This window comes from Megascapheus bottae, chromosome 1, assembly GCF_031878675.1.
Source record: "Megascapheus bottae isolate mThoBot1 chromosome 1, mThoBot2.hap1, whole genome shotgun sequence".
In the NCBI taxonomy this organism is placed as follows: domain Eukaryota; kingdom Metazoa; phylum Chordata; class Mammalia; order Rodentia; family Geomyidae; genus Megascapheus; species Megascapheus bottae.
In genome coordinates this window covers 18,115,546-18,137,013 of record NC_143509.1, presented here as the reverse complement: position 1 = coordinate 18,137,013, position 21,468 = coordinate 18,115,546, and the positions used below count along the sequence as shown (strand labels likewise).

The window sequence follows — 21,468 nt, the reverse complement described above, 5'->3', positions numbered from 1 at the left end:
GGTTCTCTTCAGAATAATGACTTTAAACAATACTGTTATCTTTTTGATAATCCTAATGTTGAAGGCTGATAACTTGGGTTTTTTAATATTATGTACTCATATTTCAGGAACAGAAACCCATTTTGTCAGTTTAATCATACAGGGAGAATCTTGTTTTCATAACAGATAAATTGAGGTCAACAACCGACATTAAAACTGACAGTTTTCTGTGTTGAGATAGACATGTTAGAATCTCCATTTAAAATAGTATTTCTGGAGTGAGACGTCTCTGTGAGTATGCAAAAAATAGGGGGGGACTATCAAAGGCTCCAGGATAAAATGTCACTTTTCTACACATACAGATGATTGGTTCCCTTATTTTCCCTTAGGATGTCATGTGATAATATTCATTTCAAGTTCATCTGTAGAATAGAGTTCATGGTTGATAAACAATTTTATCAAACATCCCAATTCCATTTTATTCTCCAGCTTTAAAACAGCATTGTTAGGCTGGGAATGTGGCCTAGTGCACGAGTCCTGGGGTCAGTTCCTTAGTACTCACACTCACAATCTGGAAGTGGCACTGTGAGTGCAGTCCTTGAGCAAAAGAAGCTCAGAGACAGTGACCAGCCTGTAAGTTTAAGCCTGGCAAAAGAAAAAGAAAAACAAACCAGCATTGTCTTCAGTAATGGAAAGTTTAAGACCAATAAGCAAATAAGAAATTTGTGATCAATGGAGGTAGGGGAGGGAAATGGGGACCAAGATATGAGAAAGGGTATCAACGTATGTGAAGTAATGCACCCTCTATCTGGTGAATATAATGTAATCCTTCTATTAATTACGATAAAAATATAAGAAAAAAAAGAAATGCAAAAAAAGTATGTAATCAGCATCCTTAGAAATACAGACCCAAACCTGAGATAACACTCTCATACCCCCAGGGAAAGTAGTAAAGATTGACAGTAACCAGTGTTGGAATGGCAAAAGTAGACTCTCACACCTGCAGAGGGGGAGGTTAGGTGGTGCATCACAGGCATCCCCAGGCTGAGCATAGGTCAGTGGTAGACCATCGCCTAGTGAGAATGAGGCACTGGGTTCAATCTGTAGTGCAACTGACAGTAATGAAGAATACGAAATAGCTAACATTTAACTCAGCGGTTGCAATCCTAATTGTTAACCGAGGAGAACTGAAAACCGTTCTCTGCATGAAAACTCATGCAAATGTACAAAACATATACTAGTCCATCCAAGAAAATAACCCAAAATATCCACAACCTGATGAACGGATGAACAAAATGTGCTTTGTCTATACAGTGGAGTATTACTTTGTTATAAAAGGGAATGAAGTACTCAGAGAGGCAACAGAATAGATGTACCTTGGAAATATGCTGCCTTTAAGAAGCCACTCGCGGGGCCGGGAGTTTGGCCTAGTGGTTAAAGTGCTTGCCTAGCATGCACGAAGACCCGGGTTCGATTCCTTGGTACCACATATATAGAAAAAGCCGGAAGTGGTGCTGAGGCTCAAGTGGTAGAGCTCTAGCCTTGAGAAAGTCCAAGGACAGTGCTCAGGCCCTGACTTCAAGCCCAGGACTGGCAAAAAAAAAAAAAAAAAAAAAAAAAAGCCACTCGCAAAAGATTATGGAATAGAATGTAAACACTCCCCCCAAACAAAAGTAGACACTTAATGGTTTTCCCAACATTTTTAGACTTTTAAGAGCTGTATATGGGACCAACACACATTGCTTAGTATCATAGTATTAAGCCCCCAAGTAAGCAGTCAATCCTTTCTGTGAGTAACAACTGACTGTTCTCTAATGGGTTTCCCATACAGAGACAGCATTAGATCACAGGCCTATAAAGACCGCCTCACTTTCTGGTGGTAGAAGTAAGTACAGGTGATGGCCTGTACATCTGATGGGCTAGCTGTAAGTCAGGATTGCTATGCTTGTTCCCTTGATTCAGTTTACTTGAAAGCATACGAGAATAGAATGCCTTGGTGGAAGAGAAGCACAGGGAAGGTTATGTGGAGATAACATCACCCAGTATGCCATCCTTCAGGCAACACTTTGCTCCAGGGGTTGGGGACATCTGGCCTGGGCTATATCCAGATGGCTTTGGCAGAGAAAAGGGTCCCCATCCCTAACTGCTAGCTGAAATACCAACATTTTCTTGTTTTTGTTTTGTTTTGGAAGCTTTGTCATATAGCTGTGGTTGGTTCATAATTGACTACTGGTAAAGGCTATCACTTTAACCTACCTGTCAGGTTGTTTAGTGAAGTTGAAAAGTCATCTAATTACATCCTGTGCTCTTCTGGTGACTGCCCCTACTGCAGGCCCCTAGCTACTACATCAGCATACTGAAGACAGTTCTTTACTTTGTTTTTCTTTTGGAGACAGTGTCACTATATAGAGAGTAGGTGGAGCTTGAACCTTTCCTTCTCTTGCCTGTTCCTCCTCCTGAGTGCTGGGATTATAAACATGTGCTGCCAGGTGCCCAGCTCCAAACAATGCCCTTGAACTCCAGAAACTCCAAGGTTTTTAGAAGCAATATGTCAGTGGGCTAAATATACATTTTATAATATTGCATTATTGAATGACTGGTTAAGTAAATCTGTTAGGACAGAAAGCAATTCGTGGTTGGAACAAAAAGAAAATGGACAATGCTTTTAGGTATGGGGTGGTTTTCTGGGGCCAACAGTCACGTGGAGTTAGGTAGTGGCTATCAGTTTATAACTTTGTGAGCATACTAAAAACACTGCTCTGCGTACTTTTTTTTTTTTTTGCCAGTCCTGGGCTTGAGCTCAGGGCCTGAGCACTGTCCTTGGACTTTCTCAAGGCTAGAGCTCTACCATTTGAGCCTCAGCACCACTTCTGGCTTTTTTCTATGTATGTGGTACCAAGGAATCGAACCCAGGTCTTCATTCATGCTAGGCAAGCACTTGAACCATTAGGCCAGACTCCTGGCCCAGCTCTGCATACTTTAATAAGTGAACCATGGGGTATGTAATTTGTGTTTCAATAATGCTGTTATAGTAGGGACAAATAAAGCTCAAGAGAAATTAGGTGGGGCTATTATAACTTTCTACTGCCTTGGAGTCACTGTTACAAGTCCAGGTAGCTCTTTTTTACTGGCCTTTTTCCTTCTACCTTCTTTTTATTAATTTCACTTATTCAGCATGTAGGTCTGAGGTTCTGTTGTAATCAATGAGGTCAGATCAGTGAGTAACAGGCTCAATTCCTGTTGGAACACCTCTCATCAGTGGCTTTAAGGCAGATCCTGTGGGGAGGTCACCCACTTTTAGTTAGGCTTATAGTAGATTGATTGGCTTCTTTTCCTAAACTCAAACTTACAATAAACTTTAAATTTAAAGGGAAAGGAACTTCTACAAATTTTGTATCTGCTAAACTTTTTCTTGAGATTTGTGGAAAAGCGTGACTTTAGAATGAGAAGACCTTGTATTGGATTTGGTTACTATTTGTCATTAATGAGATTTATTTGTGGCCAGTCTTGGGGCTTGAACTCAGGGCCTATGCACTGTCCCTGAGCTTCTTTGGCTCAGGGCTACTACTTTACCAATTGAGCTACAGCGCCACTTGCAGCCTTTTCTGTTTCTGTCATACTGAGGAATCGAACCCAGGGCTTCATGCATGCTAGGCAAGCACTCTAAAACTAAGCCACATTCCCAGCCTAACTTCATGTTCTTAAGCCTTCATTTCTGTAGCTATAAATTTACATTCTAGGGAGGGAAATGGGGACAAAAACATGAGAAGGGTATGTGAAAAGTATATGTGAAAAATAATGCACCTATTACCTGGCAAATGTAACTGTAACCCCTCTATACATTACCCAGACAATAAAAAATAAAAAAAATTAAATTCTACCCAAGTACTTTTCCTGAATTAGGCTTTAAATAGTACAAAACACCTTTATTCAGATTAATAATAACATCTTGATTTAGATTAGGTTAAATGGAGTGAATTGTTAGGAAAGATAAGTGGATGGTTTTCACTTTGTCCAAGATACGTCAGATAGAATTAATTTTGTGGGAATTGATGCAGTTTTGCATACTGTCTACCAGCTGCCAAGTCAGTGAAGTTTCATTTTTCTTAGCTACTTTCTTAGGTTTTGTGGAATTCTGTGTTAAATTACTATAAAGCAGAATCTGACTGATCTTATAACTGCCTTTGCTACAGCAGATTTTTATTTTAACTATTGTTCTGCTATGGATTGGGTTTTCCTGGGCCTTGAGTTGCTCGCCTTCTATCCTTTGCTGCTTTGCGATTCTTCGTAAAAGAGCAGTTTCTTTAGAGAAAGTTGTGTTAGTATATCCATGTTTAATTAATGTCATTATCATTCTTTACTACCTTTGTACTCTCTGTTATAATCTGATCCAAATAACTTATCTCATTGTCTCATTTCCAAAGTAGCTCTGTTTTTGGTATTGCTTTTCTCCAGTTCATAAAATAACCAATGTGGTTGTTTTTGCCTCTTTCTGCCTCCCCCCAAGAAATCTTTTATTTACTGCCCATAATTAGAGGTAGGTAATGCCAGGTAGGGCAAAAGAGTCATCTAAAGTAATATATTGAGGTCTAGTCAGTTTGCTTTAGCCAGCCTGTTTCCTTCTGAGAAGCTTCTTCCCCAGCTCTGCAGACAATCTGATAACTGTTTTGTTGGTTAGACCTTAGCCTACAATAACAGCCCTAGACACAAGCTAATTGCCTTGGAGGTGTTTTTTTGTTTTGTTTTGTTTGTTTTTGTCTTGAACTCTGGCCCTGGGTGTTGTCCCTGAGATCTTCAGCTCAAGGCTACTGCCCTACCCCTTGAACCACAGTATCACTTCCAGTTTTCTGGTGGTTAATTAGAAATAAGAGTCTCATGGACTTTAGTGCCTGGGCTGGCTTTGAACCAAGATCCTCAGATCTCAGCCTCCTGAGTAGGTACAAGCATGAGCCACCGAGTCTGGCTCCTTGGGGTTTTTAATGCCAGATACTGTAAGGAAACTTGGAAAAACCTGGTCCTGTTGTAGTATTTCACCACTGCTCTGTCCCCTGCAGCCTTTACTCATTACCCTTTGTGTAAGCACAGCCCTAAGACATGACATCCATAATGGGATTGTCTTTTCCCCAAAATGTTGCATATCACTTATAACAAACAACGGCAACCATCAGAGGAAAAACTTACTCTGGGTTCCTTTTGACAACAGCAGCTATGAGGAAGCAGCTGCAGCTTTGATAAGGGGCCCCAGTGTGGTTCTTTAGAAAAACAAAGGAAGAGCTAGACATTGGTAGGTCATGCTTGTAATCCTAGTTTCTCAGGAAACAGATATGAAGAACATTTTTGTTTTGGTCAGTCATGGGGCTTGAACTCGACCTGGGCTCTGTCTCTGAGCTCTTAAGCTCAAGGCTAACACTCTACCACTTGAGCCACAGTGTCGCTTCCAAGAACACTATTTGAATGAAACCGGCCTAAAAAGGAAAGTCCTTGAGACATTTATCCCCAATTAATCACCACAAAGCCAGAAATGGAACTGTGGCTGAAGTGGTAGAGTAACAGCCTTGAACGAAAAAGCTAAGGGACAGCTTAAAGGACCCAGTCCTGGTACAAAATAATAAGTAAATTTGAGGCCAATCCAGGCAAAAAAGAAGTTTGAAAGACTCCATCTCAGCCAGTGGCTGGACAAAACACACACACACACACACACACACACACACACACACACACACACACACACACACACACACACACGCCACCTACCTACATACATACACACATACTATGCTAGCTTATAGGGGACACTCATTAGCTGAGTGTGGTTGGGCATGCCTGTCAGCCCTAGTGACATGCATGGGGGGAAGCACTAGTGGGATCAAAGCCTAGGTCATTCCAGACATGAAGTAAGACCCTGCCTCAAAAATCACCAGTGAGGAAGGGGTTAGAATTAAGTCTATAGTGGTAGATGGCCTGCTTAGCCAATACTAGGACCTGGGTTTAGGCCCCAGTACTTCCAAGGGAAAGAGGGAGGATGTACATATGGAAGCCTTTGTCCCTAGCTTCCTCCCTGGGAGATCCAGTGGTTGAGAGGTGATTGAGTTATGAGGATTCTGATAACATAGATTAACCCATTGATGGACTTATAATTTGATGGCCATAATGGGCTGTGGAAGGAGGTGGGAAATGGTAGAAAGTAGGTCACTGGGTAAGTACCTTTGAAAGATGTACAGTTCCTGACTCCTTTCTGTCTTTACTTCCCAGCTCTTACACATCAACAGCCCTCTTTTACACATATCGCTGTTACAGTGCCTTCCCAAAGCCAGAGGGAAAGAGAGGAAACTGGAGGAGAGAAGAAAGGGAGGGTGAGCACAAGCTAAGCACCAGCAGCTCATAACTGTAATCCTAGCTACTAAGGATGCTGAAATCTGAGGGTTGTTGTTTGAAGCCAGCTGAGGCAGGAAAAGTCCATGAGACTTTATCTCAGCTAACCACTGAAAAAACTGGACATGTGGCTCAAGTGGTAATGCACTAGCCTTGAGAGAGTTGAGAGTGGAACTAAGAGGAAGAGAAGAGAGATCATCCAAGCCAGGTGTGGTGGCTCATCCCTATAATCCTAGCTACTCAGGAGGTTGAGATCTGAGGATCATGGTTCAAAGCCAGCCTAGGCACTAAAGTCCATGAGGCTCTTAACTCCAATTAACCACTAGAACACATCTGTAATCTTAGCTACTCTTGAGGATGAGATCTGAGTATTAAAACCAGCCTAGGCTGGAAAGTCAGATTCTTACCTCCAAAAAAAAACCCACAAAAAACCAAAACAACAAAAACAGAACTGGACCTGTAGCTCAAGTAATAAAGGGCTAGCCTTGACAAAAGAAGCTCAGGGCTCCCAGGACCAGCAAAAGCAAAGGAGAAGAAGGGAAAGGAAAAGATTATGATGCAGAAATAACATTACTGGTTTCACTTTTCATGCCCTTGCTAGGTGGGCCCTCTTAACACTTGTCATGCCACTAGCTCATTTTTACTAGCTTACTAGTATTCGCATTTATTGTTTTGACATCTTGCTGATATGTAAAGCTTATTGTAATACAAGTTGAATATCCTACATCCAAAGTCCTTGGGACCAGTGTTTTCAGATCGTCAAATATTTGTGTATACAAAATGAGATACCTTGAGGATTGGACCCAAATCTATACATAAAATTCAATTATAGTTCATAGCTGCCTTATATATGTGGCCTGAAGGTAAAGTTGTATAATTCTTAAAATTTTATGCAAGATAAAAAGCAGCCTACAGAGTGGGAGATTTTTATCCAGACAGAATATGTACTAGGAGTTCAAGAAACCATATACATGCCCAATTCATAATTCAGTTAGTAAATGGGCAAAGGAGCTAATTAGAAAAGGCAGCAAGAATGGCTTCTTTTCAAAAGAAGAATAGAAATGCTCTACATCCCTCACCATAAAAGAAATGCAGATCAAACAACATTGGGATTTTATCTCTCTCTAGTAAGAACACAAAAAGCAAATGCTTTCAGGGATATGGGGAAGAGGAGAAATCAACTCTGTTGTATTGTTGGTAGGAATGTAAACAACAAAGTGATTTGGGAGTCCTCAAAAAACAACTGCCAGCTGGGCCCTGGTGGCTCATGCCTGCAATCTCAGGAGTTTAAGATTTGCAGTGCAAAGTTCAAAATCAGCCCTGGCAGGAAAGTCTGGGAAAGTCTTTCTCTCCAACTAACCACCAGGAAACCAGAAGTAGAAGCTGTGGCTCAAAGTGGTAGAGCACTAGCTCTGAGCAAAGAGCTCAGGGACAGTGCCCAGGCCCAAAGTTCAAGCCCTATGACCGCAAATAAATAACTCACAGAACTACTGCATAATAGAGCAGAGTCATTCTTGGGCTACCAGAATAACACAGATCAGAATATAGTAGACACTTGCACATCCATACTTGTTGCTGCACAATAGCAAAATTGTGGAAACAGCCCATATGCCCTACAACAGATAAGTGGCTCACAACAAATGTGGTAATAAATATGTATACAATGAAATCTTACTGATCTGTGAGAAAGAATAATATGTCATTTACAGGAAATGCACAAACCTAGAAAAAATGAGTTAAAGTAAGTCAGGTTCAGAAAGACAACTTGTTTTCTCATATGTGGAAGTTAGATCTAAGTGTAGGGCTAGAGAGGCAGCTGAGGTGGTAGAGAGATTGTTACCCAACACAAGACCCTGAGTTCAAACCTCAGTACCACGAGAAATAATAACAAAATATGAACATGTATGATTTACAGGGTTATATGCATATTCACATAAATTGATTAAATGATGGCATACTTAGGGAGGGAGAATGGTATAACTTCTGAGCAACTAACGAACTATTTAACAAAATGAATACCAAGAAACCAAAACATGTTTTGGTGTGGTCACAAATGGATGGAGGAAAGGTGGGTAAACACAGTCATTATACTCAATGTACATTTAAATAAGAAATTTGAGCCATGTAACTTGAGGGTAAGGATGGGGAAAATGGAAGAGTTGACGTTGAGAGGCATTGTGCTCATAACCTGACTTCTGGGATTGAACTCCTTTGTACAACTACCTAAATAAATAAATATCTGAGCAAGATAGTCATTTGATTTTAGCAGGCTGTCAAAAGGAGCCCTACAGCACATGTAGATTAGGTAATTGTGACTAGAATAAACTGAGAAGAAAGAGGAATGAGAGTAAGAGCAGGAGCTGTACACTTGGAAGCTTTTGCAGAAGTTTAGGTGAAACTAGGGCCAAACGACTGGCAGAAGAGGTAATGTGGGATTTTGGGCTAGTGAATGAGGAAGGAAAAGAAAAAATGGAGTCTGTCTTCAGATCTGTGCAAATGTGAGGTGGACTTTCCATTTGCAGAGAAGAAATTAGATAGGTTTGTTAAAGATAGGTTTTGGATATAAATTTAAAATATTCAACATCTAAACATTATGACTTAATTTCCAATTTTAATATATTCTCATGTACAGCTATTTAAAAGACTGAGGAATGTATATGTAGAAACAGTTTGAATGTGTTTCTGGTTTTGTTTGGTTTGGTTTGGTTTTTTTGCCAGTCCTGGGCTTGAGCTCAGGGCCTGAGCACTGTCCTTGGACTTTCTCAAGGCTAGAGCTCTACCACTTGAGCCTCAGCACCATTTCCCGCTTTTGTCTATGTATGTGGTACCGAGGAATCGAACCCGGGTCTTCATGCATGGTAGGCAAGCACTTTAACCACTAGGCCAAACTCCCGGCCCCTTGTTTTTTATTTATTTATTTATTTTTTACAATGAATATGTATCCATGTATTAGGTAACATCAAAAATGAAAAAATAAGCCTAGTGTAATGACTCATGCCTGTAATCCTAGCTACTCAGGAGGCTGAGATCTGAGGATCGAGGTTCAAAGTCAGCTTGGGCAGAAAAGGATCTGAGACACACATATATATACATATATACACATATACACATATATGTATATTATTATAATTAATAGAGGGATTACAGTTATATTCGCCAGAGACCCAAGACTCTTATCTCCAATTAACCCCTAAAGAATGGGAAGTGGGGCTTGGCTCAAGGGTAGGTTGATAGCCTTGAGCTAAAGCTTCAGCTCAGGGACAGCACCCAGGCTGAGTTCAAATCCCATAACCCACAAAAAAAAAAAAAAAAAAAAAGGAAAAAAGAAAGAAAAAACAGCTGAGCATGGTGGCTCACGCCTGTAAACTTAGCAACTCAGGAGGATGAAATCTGAGGATCATGGTTCAAAGCCAGCTGGGGCACTAAGGAACTTTAGACTCTTAGGGGGTGGGGGGAGGGAAATGGGACGGAAAACATGAGAAGGGGTATCAAAGTGTGAGAAGTAATGCACCTACTATCTGGCGAATGTAACTGTAACCCCTCTGTACATTACAATTAAACTTTTCCAATTAATCACTAGAAAACGGGAAGTGGGGCTGTGGCTCAGGGGTAGGCTGGGTAGCCTTGAGCTGAAGAGGTCAGGGACAGCGCCCAGGCCCAGAGTTCAAGAACCATGACTGATTTTTGAAAAAAGGTAACTGAAGAAGGGGGAAATTCCATCAAGAATTCAGTGTATATCCTACAAAATTAAGAAGTGATGGAGGGGTGGGTAAGGGAGGGCAGGTGAGAAGCTTGACATGGTATTGTACTGCTTTCTTTAATGGAAACTTCATTGTACAACTATCTGAAGATAAAAGGTTAAAAATAAAGTCGATTTTTAAAAATGAGTGGTGTATGACATCCAAAGAAGAAATGTACAGCTAGGCGCTTAGCCTAGTTGTAGTGACTTGTGGTAGAATGGCTTTCCTAACATGCACAAAACCCTGGGTTTGGTTCTTTGGCAGAAAAAGCTGGAAGTGGCGCTGTGTCTCAAGTGGTAGAGTGCTAGCCTTGAGCCAAAGACGCTCAGGGACAGTGCCCAGGTCCTGAGGTCAAGCCCCAGGACTGGGGTGGGGGGGAGTGGTCACAAAAAGTGATAGAATAGTTAACATGTCACATGTTACAGGATCTGTAAATAAAGTAAATCAAAGTAAGGTGAAGAGAAAACAGACATGTAGTAAATATCATAGTCTTTGCAAAAAAACTGTGAACAGGAAGGCTTTTTGCCCTCCCCCCCTTTTTTTGGTGGGCCATGGGGCTTGAACTCTGGACCTGGGTGTTGTCCCTGAGCTCTTCAGCTCAAGGATAACACCTTACCCTTGAGCCAAGCCCCACTTCCCATTTTCTAGAGGTTAATTGGAGATGAGAGTCTCAGGTCCTTTTGTGCCTGGACTGGCTTTGAACCTTGCTTGACCCTCAGATCTCAGCCTCCTGAGTAGCTAGGATTACAGGCGTGAGCCACCTCGCCTGACTCTTTACTTTTTTTTAAATCAGGAAATCAGGTGAATTTACCAGTTTTGTACCTATTGATTTTTTTTTTTTTTTGCCAGTGCTACCTAGGGCTTGAACTCAGGGCCTTGACACTGTCCCTGAGCTTGCTTTTGCTCAAGGCTAGCACTCTACCACATGAGCCACAGCAACACTTCCAGCTCTGTTTATGGAGTACTGAGGAATCGAACCCAGGGCTTCATGCATGTTAGGCAAGCTATTCTACCACTAAGTCACATTCCCAGCCCCTGTACCTATTGATTTTAAATGTCATGAATTTACATGAGGATAAGGTTGTTAGCCTTTATTTTTTTCTTTGTACATCTGTATTTTTTGTATAAACCTTATGTTCTAGTTTTAAAATTTTTTTGAAATATAAATGTGAATTTGTGGTAGAAATTTATACAGCATGATGGTATGGTCTTTGTAAACAAGCTGTGTATATATATATGACTAGGAGAGAAGATTAAACATGCTAAATCAGAGTCAGTGTTTTGAACTGATTTTTTTAAAATTCTTTCGTAGACAATGAGAAGACAACGAAATGAAGTTGTAGTTGAATTAAGAAAGGTGAGTCTGGTTAATCTAATATGTAAGTATATACCAAATGTGTATATTAGATTTTTAGCTAAAATGTATGTTAGCCTGGCTCAGTAGTTCATGCCTGTAATCCTACCTACTCTGGAGGCTGAGATCTGAGGATCAAGGTTCAAAGCCAGCCCCAGCACAAAAGGACCTGAGGCTCTTCCAGTTAACCTCTAGAAAAGGGGAAGGGGGCCTTGGGTCAAGGGATAGCGCATGTAGCCTTGAGCTAAAGAGCTCAGGGACAGCACCCAGGGCCACGGGGGGAATACAACAAGGCTTATCTCCAATTAACCAGTAGAAAATGGGAAATAGGGCTATTGGGCTATTGGCTCCAGGGGTAGGGCTCAGGGACAGTACCCAGGCCCAGAATTCAAGCCCCACAATCGGGGGTGGGGGGGGAGAGTGTAAGTTATTTTATGAAACTTTATTTACAGAATATACTAAATTTTGCTATTATACTTTCTGAAGGTGAAAAAGTTAAAAGTTGGGACCAGGGTTTGGCCTAGTGGTAGAGTGCTTGCCTAGCATGTATGAAGACCCAGGTTCAATTCCTCAGTACCACATATATAGAAAAAGCCAGAAATGGTGCTGTTGCTCAAGTGGTAGAGTGCTAGCCTTGAAGAAAGCCCAAGTCAGTGCTCAGGCCCTGAGTTCAAGCCCCAGGGGGGGGGGAAGTTACGAAAAAGTTTTATCAGCTTTTTATATATTAACGATTATGATTGAGAATGTAATTGTGCCAAATGTTTTAAGTGAAATTAAAGTAGCCTTTGAGTGATTGATTGATTGATTGATTGATTGCCAGTCTTGGGGCTTAAACTCAGAGCCAGGGCACTGTCCTTGGGCTTTCTCAAGGCTAGCAGCATTCTGCCACTTGAGCCACAGCACCACTTATGGCTTTTTCCTTGTATGTGGTACCGAGGAATTGAACCGAGAACTTCATGTACCCAGGTAGAGTGTTCGAGCACTCTACCACTAGGCCACACTCCCAACACTGGCCTTTGAATTTTATAAGACATTATTTTTGTCTGGTTTTGAACTGCCCAACAAGTGCTTTTCAATAATGAGAGAGAAGCTCCCAGATGATAGTAGTAAAGTATGTGTGTTTGCTTCTGGGCTTAAATTACACATCATCCTTTCTGGAGAAACTGTTTTGTTTCTTTTTACATAGTTCATGGTACATTGGAAAAAAATATATTTAATTGGGATTTAGTGTCGATAAAGTGTTCAGTTTGCAATTTAGTTTAAGTTTTTGCGTTTGAGGTTTTTTCCTTTTAAGGTACTGTATTTCAGGTTGAAGGCACATTATTGCCTAACTTTAGTATGAAAATATGTAACTTGTGTTCTTAACTGAAAGTCTGTGGGGTTTTTTGTGTGTGTGTGTGTGTGTGTTTTATAAGAATAAAAGAGATGAACATCTCTTGAAGAGACGGAATGTACCACATGAAGACATCTGTGAAGACTCGGACATAGATGGTGATTATAGAGTGGTAAGTTATTGCTATTCTAATAGCTTAAAACTACCAGTGAAAGATTTACAGCTATGGTCTATTAAAGTATCTTTTAAAATTTGCTTTCTCTTTAACTTTTTCCTAGCAAAATACCTCTTTAGAAGCTATTGTTCAGGTAAGTTGGGTTTTACTACCTTTTGTATTTGTTGTACTCAACAACTAATTACTGTGTATCTACATTGTGCTTTGTTTGTTTCTTATGTAGAATGCTTCAAGTGATAACCAAGGGATTCAGTTAAGTGCAGTTCAAGCTGCTAGGTAAGTTAACATTTTAAAATAAATTTAAGTAAAAGTGTTGTTAATCAAATTTAACTTAATTTTATTGGCCACCTAGCTAATAATCCTAGCTACTCAAAAGATAGCAATCTGAGCATCATAGTTCAAAGCCAGCCAGGGCAAAAAAGTCTGTGAGAATTAACAGCAAATAGTAGGAAGTGGAATTGTGGCTCAAGTGGTAGAGCACTAACCTTGAGTATAATTGCCCAAAGATAGTGCCGGGGTCCAGAGTTCAAGCCCCAGGACCAGGGGATGGAAAATTGACACAGTTAGAGAAGAGGAATATACCACATGAATTTATATATTTATTTTTTTCAGTTGTGGGGCTGGAACTCAGGGCCTGGGTACTGTCTCTGAGCTTCTTTTGAAGGCCAGCACTCTACCACTTGAGCCATAGCACTACATCTGGCCTTTTCTCTCTCTCCGCCCCCCCTGCCCCCTCGTGGGGCTTGAACTCTGGACTTGGGCACTGTCCCTGAGCTCTTCAGCTCAAGGCTACCCCCCTGACCCTTAAGCCACAGCCCCACTTCCAGTTTTCTAGTTAACTGGTGATAAGAATCTCATGCACTTCAGTGCCCAGACTGGCTTTGAACTACAGTCCTTAGATCTCAGCCCTCTGAGTAGGTAGGGTTACAGGTGTGAGCTATTACACCCTGCTAATTGGGTGAATATTAATGGTTAGATAAGTCTGAAGATCAGGTTGGAAGCCAGGCCCCATGACCCACAAAAAAAAAAAAAAAAAAGAAAAAAGAAATTAGGATGTTACATGTTATAAATCATAAAATAGCCTTTCAAAGAGAGTAATTTGCTAAATACTCAGATTTAGAATAATACCTATTACATATTAATAAGAATTTAATTGTAGTTATTAAATTTCATAAGGAGTGTATATATATATATATCTACATATATTTATGTGTGTGTGTGTGTATCTCACAGGAAGCTTTTGTCCAGTGATCGAAATCCACCAATTGATGATTTAATAAAATCTGGAATATTGCCTATTTTAGTTCATTGTCTTGAAAGAGATGACAAGTAAGTATTTTTATATTTATTTTTTAGTGTACAGAATATCCTTTGTAGAATACTGTATTCTCTAGTCTGATTTTTAATATATAAAAAGGAATCTGTGAGTGGTGGTACATTCCCAAGATCACGGTACTTCTAAGACAGAGCTAGGAGAATTACAAGTTAAGAGAACAGATTCTCCTACACTGAGGATGGGGGGAAATGCTGCTGCTTATAAACATAGCTCAGGGAGCTGAGATCTGAGGATCATGATTGGAAGCCAGTCTGAACAGCGAAAACCTCAAGATTCTTTATCTCCAAGTAACCAGTAAAAACAAAAAACAAAACAAAAACAGCTGGAAGTAGACACATGGCTCCTGTAGTGAGTGAAAAAACAGGCTGGAGATCAGGAGTTTGGCTTAGAGGTAGAGTGCTTGCCTAATATGCACAAAGACCCAGATTCAATTCCTAGGTACCACAGGCATAGAAAAAGCTGGAAGTGGTGCTATGACTCAAGTGGTAGAGCTCTCGCTTTGAGAAAAAAAACCCAAGGACAGTGCACAGGCCCAGAGTTCAAGCCCCAGGACTGGCAAAAGAAGCAAGAATACAAGCCTGGTACTAGCATTAAAAAAAACCTGAAAGAAGCAGTATGAGAGATGTTAATATCAGTAGAGGTAAAACTGGAGCAGTCTCTCAGTGGTAGAATTGCTGATGGCAAGTAAGAGGCCATGAGTTCAAAGCCTAGTAGTGCCAAAGGGTGAAAGTGGTGGTGGAATGAGGGTGGGGGGGAATCAAAGACGAACTTCAGAATAAAGTAAAGAATTGAACTTGTGAGCTTTTTAAAGTGGAAAGAACTAGTTTGACTAAATAGATATCAAAAATGTTATACAGGGCCTTCGAGAATTTCTTAGAAACATGAGGAAGTGGTATGCCATTTATACTACTAAATAGATGTTTGGAAATGTGGTTTGGGGTTTTTTTTTTTTAAGGGATAGCTTTTGAAACTAAATATTTAATGCATTTTAAATGCAAGAGGGAAGAAGTGATTGATAGATGCGTAGGCCAATGTAAAAATCTCTTCTGTTTAAAATTATTTGTTGTTTTATAGTCCTTCTTTACAGTTTGAAGCTGCGTGGGCTTTGACAAACATTGCATCTGGAACCTCTGAGCAAACTCAAGCAGTGGTTCAGTCCAGTAAGTTGGTTATTAAACAAAACTGACTTATTTTCAAAGTAGAACATAATAAATGATTCTCCTAAAATAAGTTAATTATATGATCAAATTATACCTATCTATTAGCACTTAAGGTTGTTAAAATAGCCAACTTAACTGCTTCTTTGGTAGCTGGTATTTTCTATTCCCTGAAGTTATTTTGATTACTTCCTAAAACTGATAATATTCCCCTGTGAGAGCAACATATTATTACTGTAGTCCACTGTATAGGACATTAGAAGTGAAGTTTTCAAATTTTTGAACTTTTTACAGGAAAAGGCCTGTTTAATGGGGTTGAATTCAGGGCTTTGTACTTGCTGGGCAGATACTCTATAACGAGCCTTAATGAGATTTCTCTCACAGTGTTTCTTAATGGAAAGAACAAGTAGATTTATTAAATTAGCAAATATTAATTATATAAGAGGGCAATTTGTATGTTTGTATAAAGTAGCAAACATCCCTGCTATTGGTCTTCTTACTCTCCTCCCCCCTTCTTTTTTTTTTTTTTGTTTGTTTGCTTTTGTTTGCCAATCCGGGGCTCAGGGCCTGAGCACTGTCCTTGGACTTTCTCAAGTCTAGATCTCTACCACTTGAGCCTCATACCACTTCCGGCTTTTTTTTTTTTTTTATGTATGTGGTACCAAGGAGTCGAACCCAGATCTTTGTGCATGCTAGGCAAGCACTCTACCACTAGGCCAAACTCCCGGTCCCTCCCCCCTTCTTAAGCAATACTGAATAAATTTGATTATTCTCTTGTCAAATATACAAACAAACATGTATTTATTTATTTTTATTTATTGTTGGTCATAGAGCTTAAACTCAGCCTGGTCTCTGTCCCTGAGCTCTTCAGCTCAAGGCTACCACCCTACCCCTTGAGCTTCAGCCCCACTTCCCATTTTCTAGTAGTTAATTGGAGATAAAAGTCTCACATTCTTTACTGCCTGGGCTGGCTTTGAACTGCTATCCTCAGATCTCAGCCTCCTGAGTAGCTAGGATTACAGTTGTGAGCTGCCACACCACACTTCTTATACAAAAAAACTTCTTATACAAGTCATTTTCATTCACCCTTTCTGTTTGTCGTCCCTCCTGCAGTTTCTCACCTCTCTTCAAACAGAATCTGTTTGTTTGCAACTAGGTTTTATTTTTTTCCCCCCAAAGATGTAAATGGAAAATTGCTGAACCTGATATAGTATTTCCAGGAATATTATTTCATTCTACCAAACAATCAAAATTTTAAGGAAGACACTTTTAAAACCTTTATGTTAACAGGACATCTGTCTAATTTTATAAAAATCATAATCACTAATTTTTTGTGTGTGATTTTTGAAACTGGGGTATAAATTGTCTTTTTAGGTAGTAAACATTCACATATTAATATGACTTAGAAGGATAATCACCTTAAGCCCTACGAAAATGATTTACTGTTCAAATATATGTGTTTTGCTTTTATTTTGTGTAGTTGGCTGGTGGGGCATCTTAATGTTCTCCTACTTAATGGGAACAAAGCCCTGGGTTCAATCCCAGGAACCTTTTCTTCCCTAATAAATCCAAAGTTCTGGAGCATGACCTAGTAGTAGGAGTGCCTGCCTAACATGCACGAAGCATTGGGTGTGATTCCTCAGTACCACATACACAGAGAAAGCCAGAAGTAATGCTGTGTCTCAGGTGGCAGAGTGCCATCCCTCACAAAGCCCAAGGACAATGCCTAGGCCCTGAGTACAAGTTCCAGGACTGGCCAAAAGAAGCTAAAGTCCAAGTTGTGAGTGAAATTCATAAGCTTAATTTGGGTTTTATTGTTGTTATTTGTGGGGGTCATTTTCTTTGTTGTTGTTGGGATCTTGAGGCATGCTCTCCCATTTTCCCTACTAGCTAAATCTTTTTCTCTTGAGCCATGGTTTCTATGCTGGTTAATTGAAGATAGAGTCTGGTTAATTGAAGATAGACTTTCTGCCAAGCTAGATTCAAACCTCAGCTATTCCTCAAATCTCAGCTTCTTACCTGAACAGCTAGGATAATAGGAATGAATCTAATACATATAAGTTAAAATATATTTTGATAGGTTTTTTGTTATTTTTGGTTTTTTGTCTGTTGTGGGGCTTGAAATCTGAGTGCTGTCCCTGAGTTCTTCAGCTCAAGGCTAGCACTCTACTGCGTGAGCCAGAGCACCACTTCCAGTTTTCTGGTGGTTAATGGGAGAGAAGAAACCCACAGACTGGTTAATGGAAGAGAAGAAACCCATAGACTTTCTTGACCAGGCTGTCCTTGAACTTTGACCTTCAGATGTCAGCCTCCTGAGTAGCTAGGATTGCAAGCACAAGCCACAGGCACCCAGCTTATAGGGTCCTTCTATTTTTTTTTTTATTTTTGACACTTCAGCCCAATCATCAAGATTGATAATTGAAAATATATTCATCTGTGTTGGAGGGAAGGTAACAGGGTGAAACACTGCAAACATACTTTATATGTCACAGGGTATGTATTCACATAGAATGATGAAACCCATCAAAACCTATTTATCAGGAGTAGTGGAGACAATGGTTAAGTAAGAGTAACATAGATGAGGTTAATTATCAAACTATGTCATTATGCATGCTGTAAATATTAACAGTATTTACACTCATTGTAATACTTGAACATTTATAATACCAAAATCAATGAATATTCCGTTGAATAAATTAACTTCAGTTTGTACAAGTTGTGCTAATATAGCACTTGTTTTTGGTTTATACTGCAGCATCTTCAAGCTTAGATGTTCACATGTTTTCCTCCTTAGATGCGGTGCCACTTTTCCTGAGGCTTCTCCATTCGCCCCATCAGAATGTCTGTGAGCAAGCAGTGTGGGCACTGGGAAATATCATAGGTTTGTATCCAACTTGTAATATTGATATCATACATACACTCAGTAATAAAAAAAATTGTTAGTAATCCAACAGATTCAATTTATCTTTAATATCTATGTGCACATTAAGTAGCTTACGAAATTGTTAATATGTAAGTATAAAGCAGTAAAAAGTACCAGAAATATCAGAGATAGCCATCTTTTTGTCTGTAGTCAACTTCTTTTGAGTAGTAGGTTAGCTGAGGGAAAACTTGGAGCTACACAGGGTTTTCACAACTGGAGCCATACCAGGTGCTACAGGTGATCACTCCTGTTCACGCTTCCAATGTGGCTGGGGTGACAAGCCAGCTACTTGGGGTTTTTTTTTTTTCCTTGCCTGGGCTGGCCTTAAATGGCAATCCTCTGATCTCCATTTCCTGAGTAGTGGGATTATAAATAGGACTTACCAAACTTAGCCTCATAGTCAGCTCTGAATTACTAAAATCATCATGAAATACTTGGATGTTTTAGAACTTCTGTTTTATATTATGGTCTTGATTTTTCAACTTTCTCTACCAAACGGTGATAAGGAGACAAAACTTAGACTAATGTTTCTCTTAATGGCTACTGAGAAAAACCTAAAGTGAAACCTTTTTTTACCTTGAGTGCATTAATATTTAATAGATGTATAGAATATAGTAATAGATCCCCATCATCGTGAATCAGAAGGTATCTGCAGTCTGTTAAGTATCACAATTATCAGACCTTTCAGGTTTTCTTTCATAAATGTTAGAAGAATAATTATACTATCCTTTCATTTTAAGGATAATTTTTTTTTTCTTTGGTGGATCATGGGGCTTGAACTCTGGACCTGGGTGTTGTGCCTAAGCTGTTCAGCTCAAGGCTACCACCTTACCCCTGAGCCAGGCCCCACTTCCTGTTTTCTAGTGATTAATTAGAGATGAGTCTCATGGTCTTTAGTGCCTGAGCTGGCTTTGAACCGTGATCCTCAGATCTCAGCCTCCTGAGTAGCTAGGACTACAGACATGAGCTGCTGTGCTTAGCTATTTTAAGAAAGAGAGAGAGAGAGAGAGAGAGAGAGAGAGAGAGAGAGAGAGAGAGAGAGAGAGAGAGAATGTGTGTCTGTCTGTCTGTCTGTCTGTCTGTCTGTCTATGTGATGGGATTACACATTAGACTTGTTAATACATACTTAACCCAAACTTAAATTCAAAGAACTATCCCCCAGCGAAAAGTGGAAACATTTATGCACCAGAATGGTATGGCATTCATAGTATAGCTCAGAAACCTAGCTATTGAGGATAAAGGTTTGAAGAGGGCTTTTTTTGGAGTCTTTCTAATTGTTCAAAGTTTTCTGTATATCACTTGTAATAGATTATTCTTGCAGAGAAGTGATTAGTGTGACTTTTCTATATCTTTTTTTTGGGGGGGGAGGCAGTCCTGGGGCTTGAGCTCAGGGCCTGGGCACTGTCCTTGAGCTTTCCTAGCACTTTACCACTTGAGTCATAGCACCACTTCTGGCTTTTTCTATGTATGTAGTACCTATGAACTGAACCCTGATCTTTGTACATACTAGGCAAGCCCTCTACAACTAGACCAAACTCTCAGTCCCCCTGCTGTATCTCTTTATTGTCCCTTTTTTAGGGCCAGTATGAAAATTAATGCCTGTAATCCTAGCTATTCAGGATGCTGAGATCTGAGACTCACGGTTCTAAGCCAGGAAAACTTGTGAAACGTTTATCTCCAGTAAACTACCCCCCAAAAAGCGGGTGTAGAACTGTGGTTCAAGTGGTAGAGCACTAGCCTTGAGCAAAAGAAACTTAGGTATAGAGCCCAGCACCTGAGTTCAAGTGCCACGACCATCACCGGAAAAAAAAACAAAAACCAAAAAACCGAATGTTTATGTGTTCTATGGGAAGTTTTGTCCCTAGACTTTCTGGTATAGGATAGACTGCTATTAAGAATTATATTATTTGGGGCTGGGAGTTTGGCCTAGTGGTTAAAGTGCTTGCCTAGCATGCACAAAGACCCGGGTTCAATTCCTTGGTACCACATACATAGAAAAAAGCCAGAAGTGGTGCTGTGGCTCAAGTGGTAGAGTTCTAGCCTTGAGAAAGTCCAAGGACAGTGCTCAGGCCCTGAGCTCAAGCCCAGGACTGGCAAAAAAAAAAAACAGAAAACGCTGGAAGTGGTGCTATGGATCAAGTTGTAGAGCTCCACTTTGGCCTTGAGAAAACCCAAGGGCAATGCCCAGGCCCTAAGTTCAAGCCCCGGGACTGGTCATGGGGCATGAATTCTGGGCCTGTTGTATATTGTCCCTGAGCTCTTTAGCTCAAGGCTACCATCCTACCCATAAGCCAAGTCTCACTTCCCTTTTTTTTGTGGGGGGGGCCTGGGCGTTGAACTGAGGGCCTGGGCACTGTCCTTAGGCTTTCTCAAGGCTAGGGTTCTGCCACTTGAGCACAACACCATTTCTGGCTTTTTTTTTTTTTTCCTTCTATGTTATGTGGTACGGAGGAATCAGACCCGGGTCTTTGTGCATGCTAGTCAAGCACTCTACCTCTATGCAAAACTTCTAGCCCCTCGCTTCCCATTTTCTAGTTGTTAATTGGAGATAGAGTCTCAGGTCCGTTTTTGGCCGGGTTGGCTTTGAACCTCGATTCTTAGAGCTCAGCCTCTTGAGTAGCTAGGATTACCGATGTGAGCCACCTCACCCAGCTGCAAGAATTACGTTATTTATCTGAGGTTCTTTCCCTCCCTGTCTTGTGCGCACGTGCCTGTGTGAGTGTGTGTGTGTGTGTGTGTTGTGTGGGGGGGCAGAGATTGAACTGTGTACCTAGGTACTATCCCTGAGCTTTTTGGTGCAAGGCTCATGCACTACCTCTTGAACCACAGCTCCGCTTCTGTTTATTTCATCTTTATTTCCACATATTTGCTGTAAGAGTTCTTTGATTGTGGTGATACTTTAGCATAATTTCAGTCTAGAAATTACATGACACGCCTGCATGGCTTTAGAACCTACATCAACAAACTCAATACGGAAATTAAAGTTGCTAATTGTTTGTATTGTGGTTCTTAAATTTATTTATTTATTTTTTTTGGCCAGCCCTTGGGAATGAACTCAGGGCCTGAGCATTGTCCTTGGGCTTTCTCAAGGCTAGAGC

At 40.4% G+C, this 21,468-nt stretch overlaps 1 protein-coding gene and 1 non-coding gene across 2 annotated transcripts in view; one reads left to right on the top strand and one right to left on the bottom strand.

Annotated features, from left to right (window-relative positions):
• Kpna4 (karyopherin subunit alpha 4) overlaps positions 1 to 21,468 on the top strand; it is a 55,841-nt gene that overhangs the window by 11,075 nt on the left and 23,298 nt on the right. The window contains exons 2-8 of the mRNA XM_090338368.1: positions 11,404 to 11,448; positions 12,861 to 12,950; positions 13,057 to 13,086; positions 13,177 to 13,229; positions 14,187 to 14,282; positions 15,364 to 15,449; positions 18,241 to 18,327. Of these exons, the coding sequence (XP_090194494.1) occupies positions 11,404 to 11,448; positions 12,861 to 12,950; positions 13,057 to 13,086; positions 13,177 to 13,229; positions 14,187 to 14,282; positions 15,364 to 15,449; positions 18,241 to 18,327 (487 nt within the window). The remainder of the gene's footprint in view (positions 1 to 11,403; positions 11,449 to 12,860; positions 12,951 to 13,056; positions 13,087 to 13,176; positions 13,230 to 14,186; positions 14,283 to 15,363; positions 15,450 to 18,240; positions 18,328 to 21,468) is intronic.
• On the bottom strand, positions 5,090 to 5,222 carry LOC150068464 (small nucleolar RNA SNORA16B/SNORA16A family). The gene has a single exon (XR_016538572.1). It is a non-coding gene; the product is annotated as a small nucleolar RNA SNORA16B/SNORA16A family (small nucleolar RNA).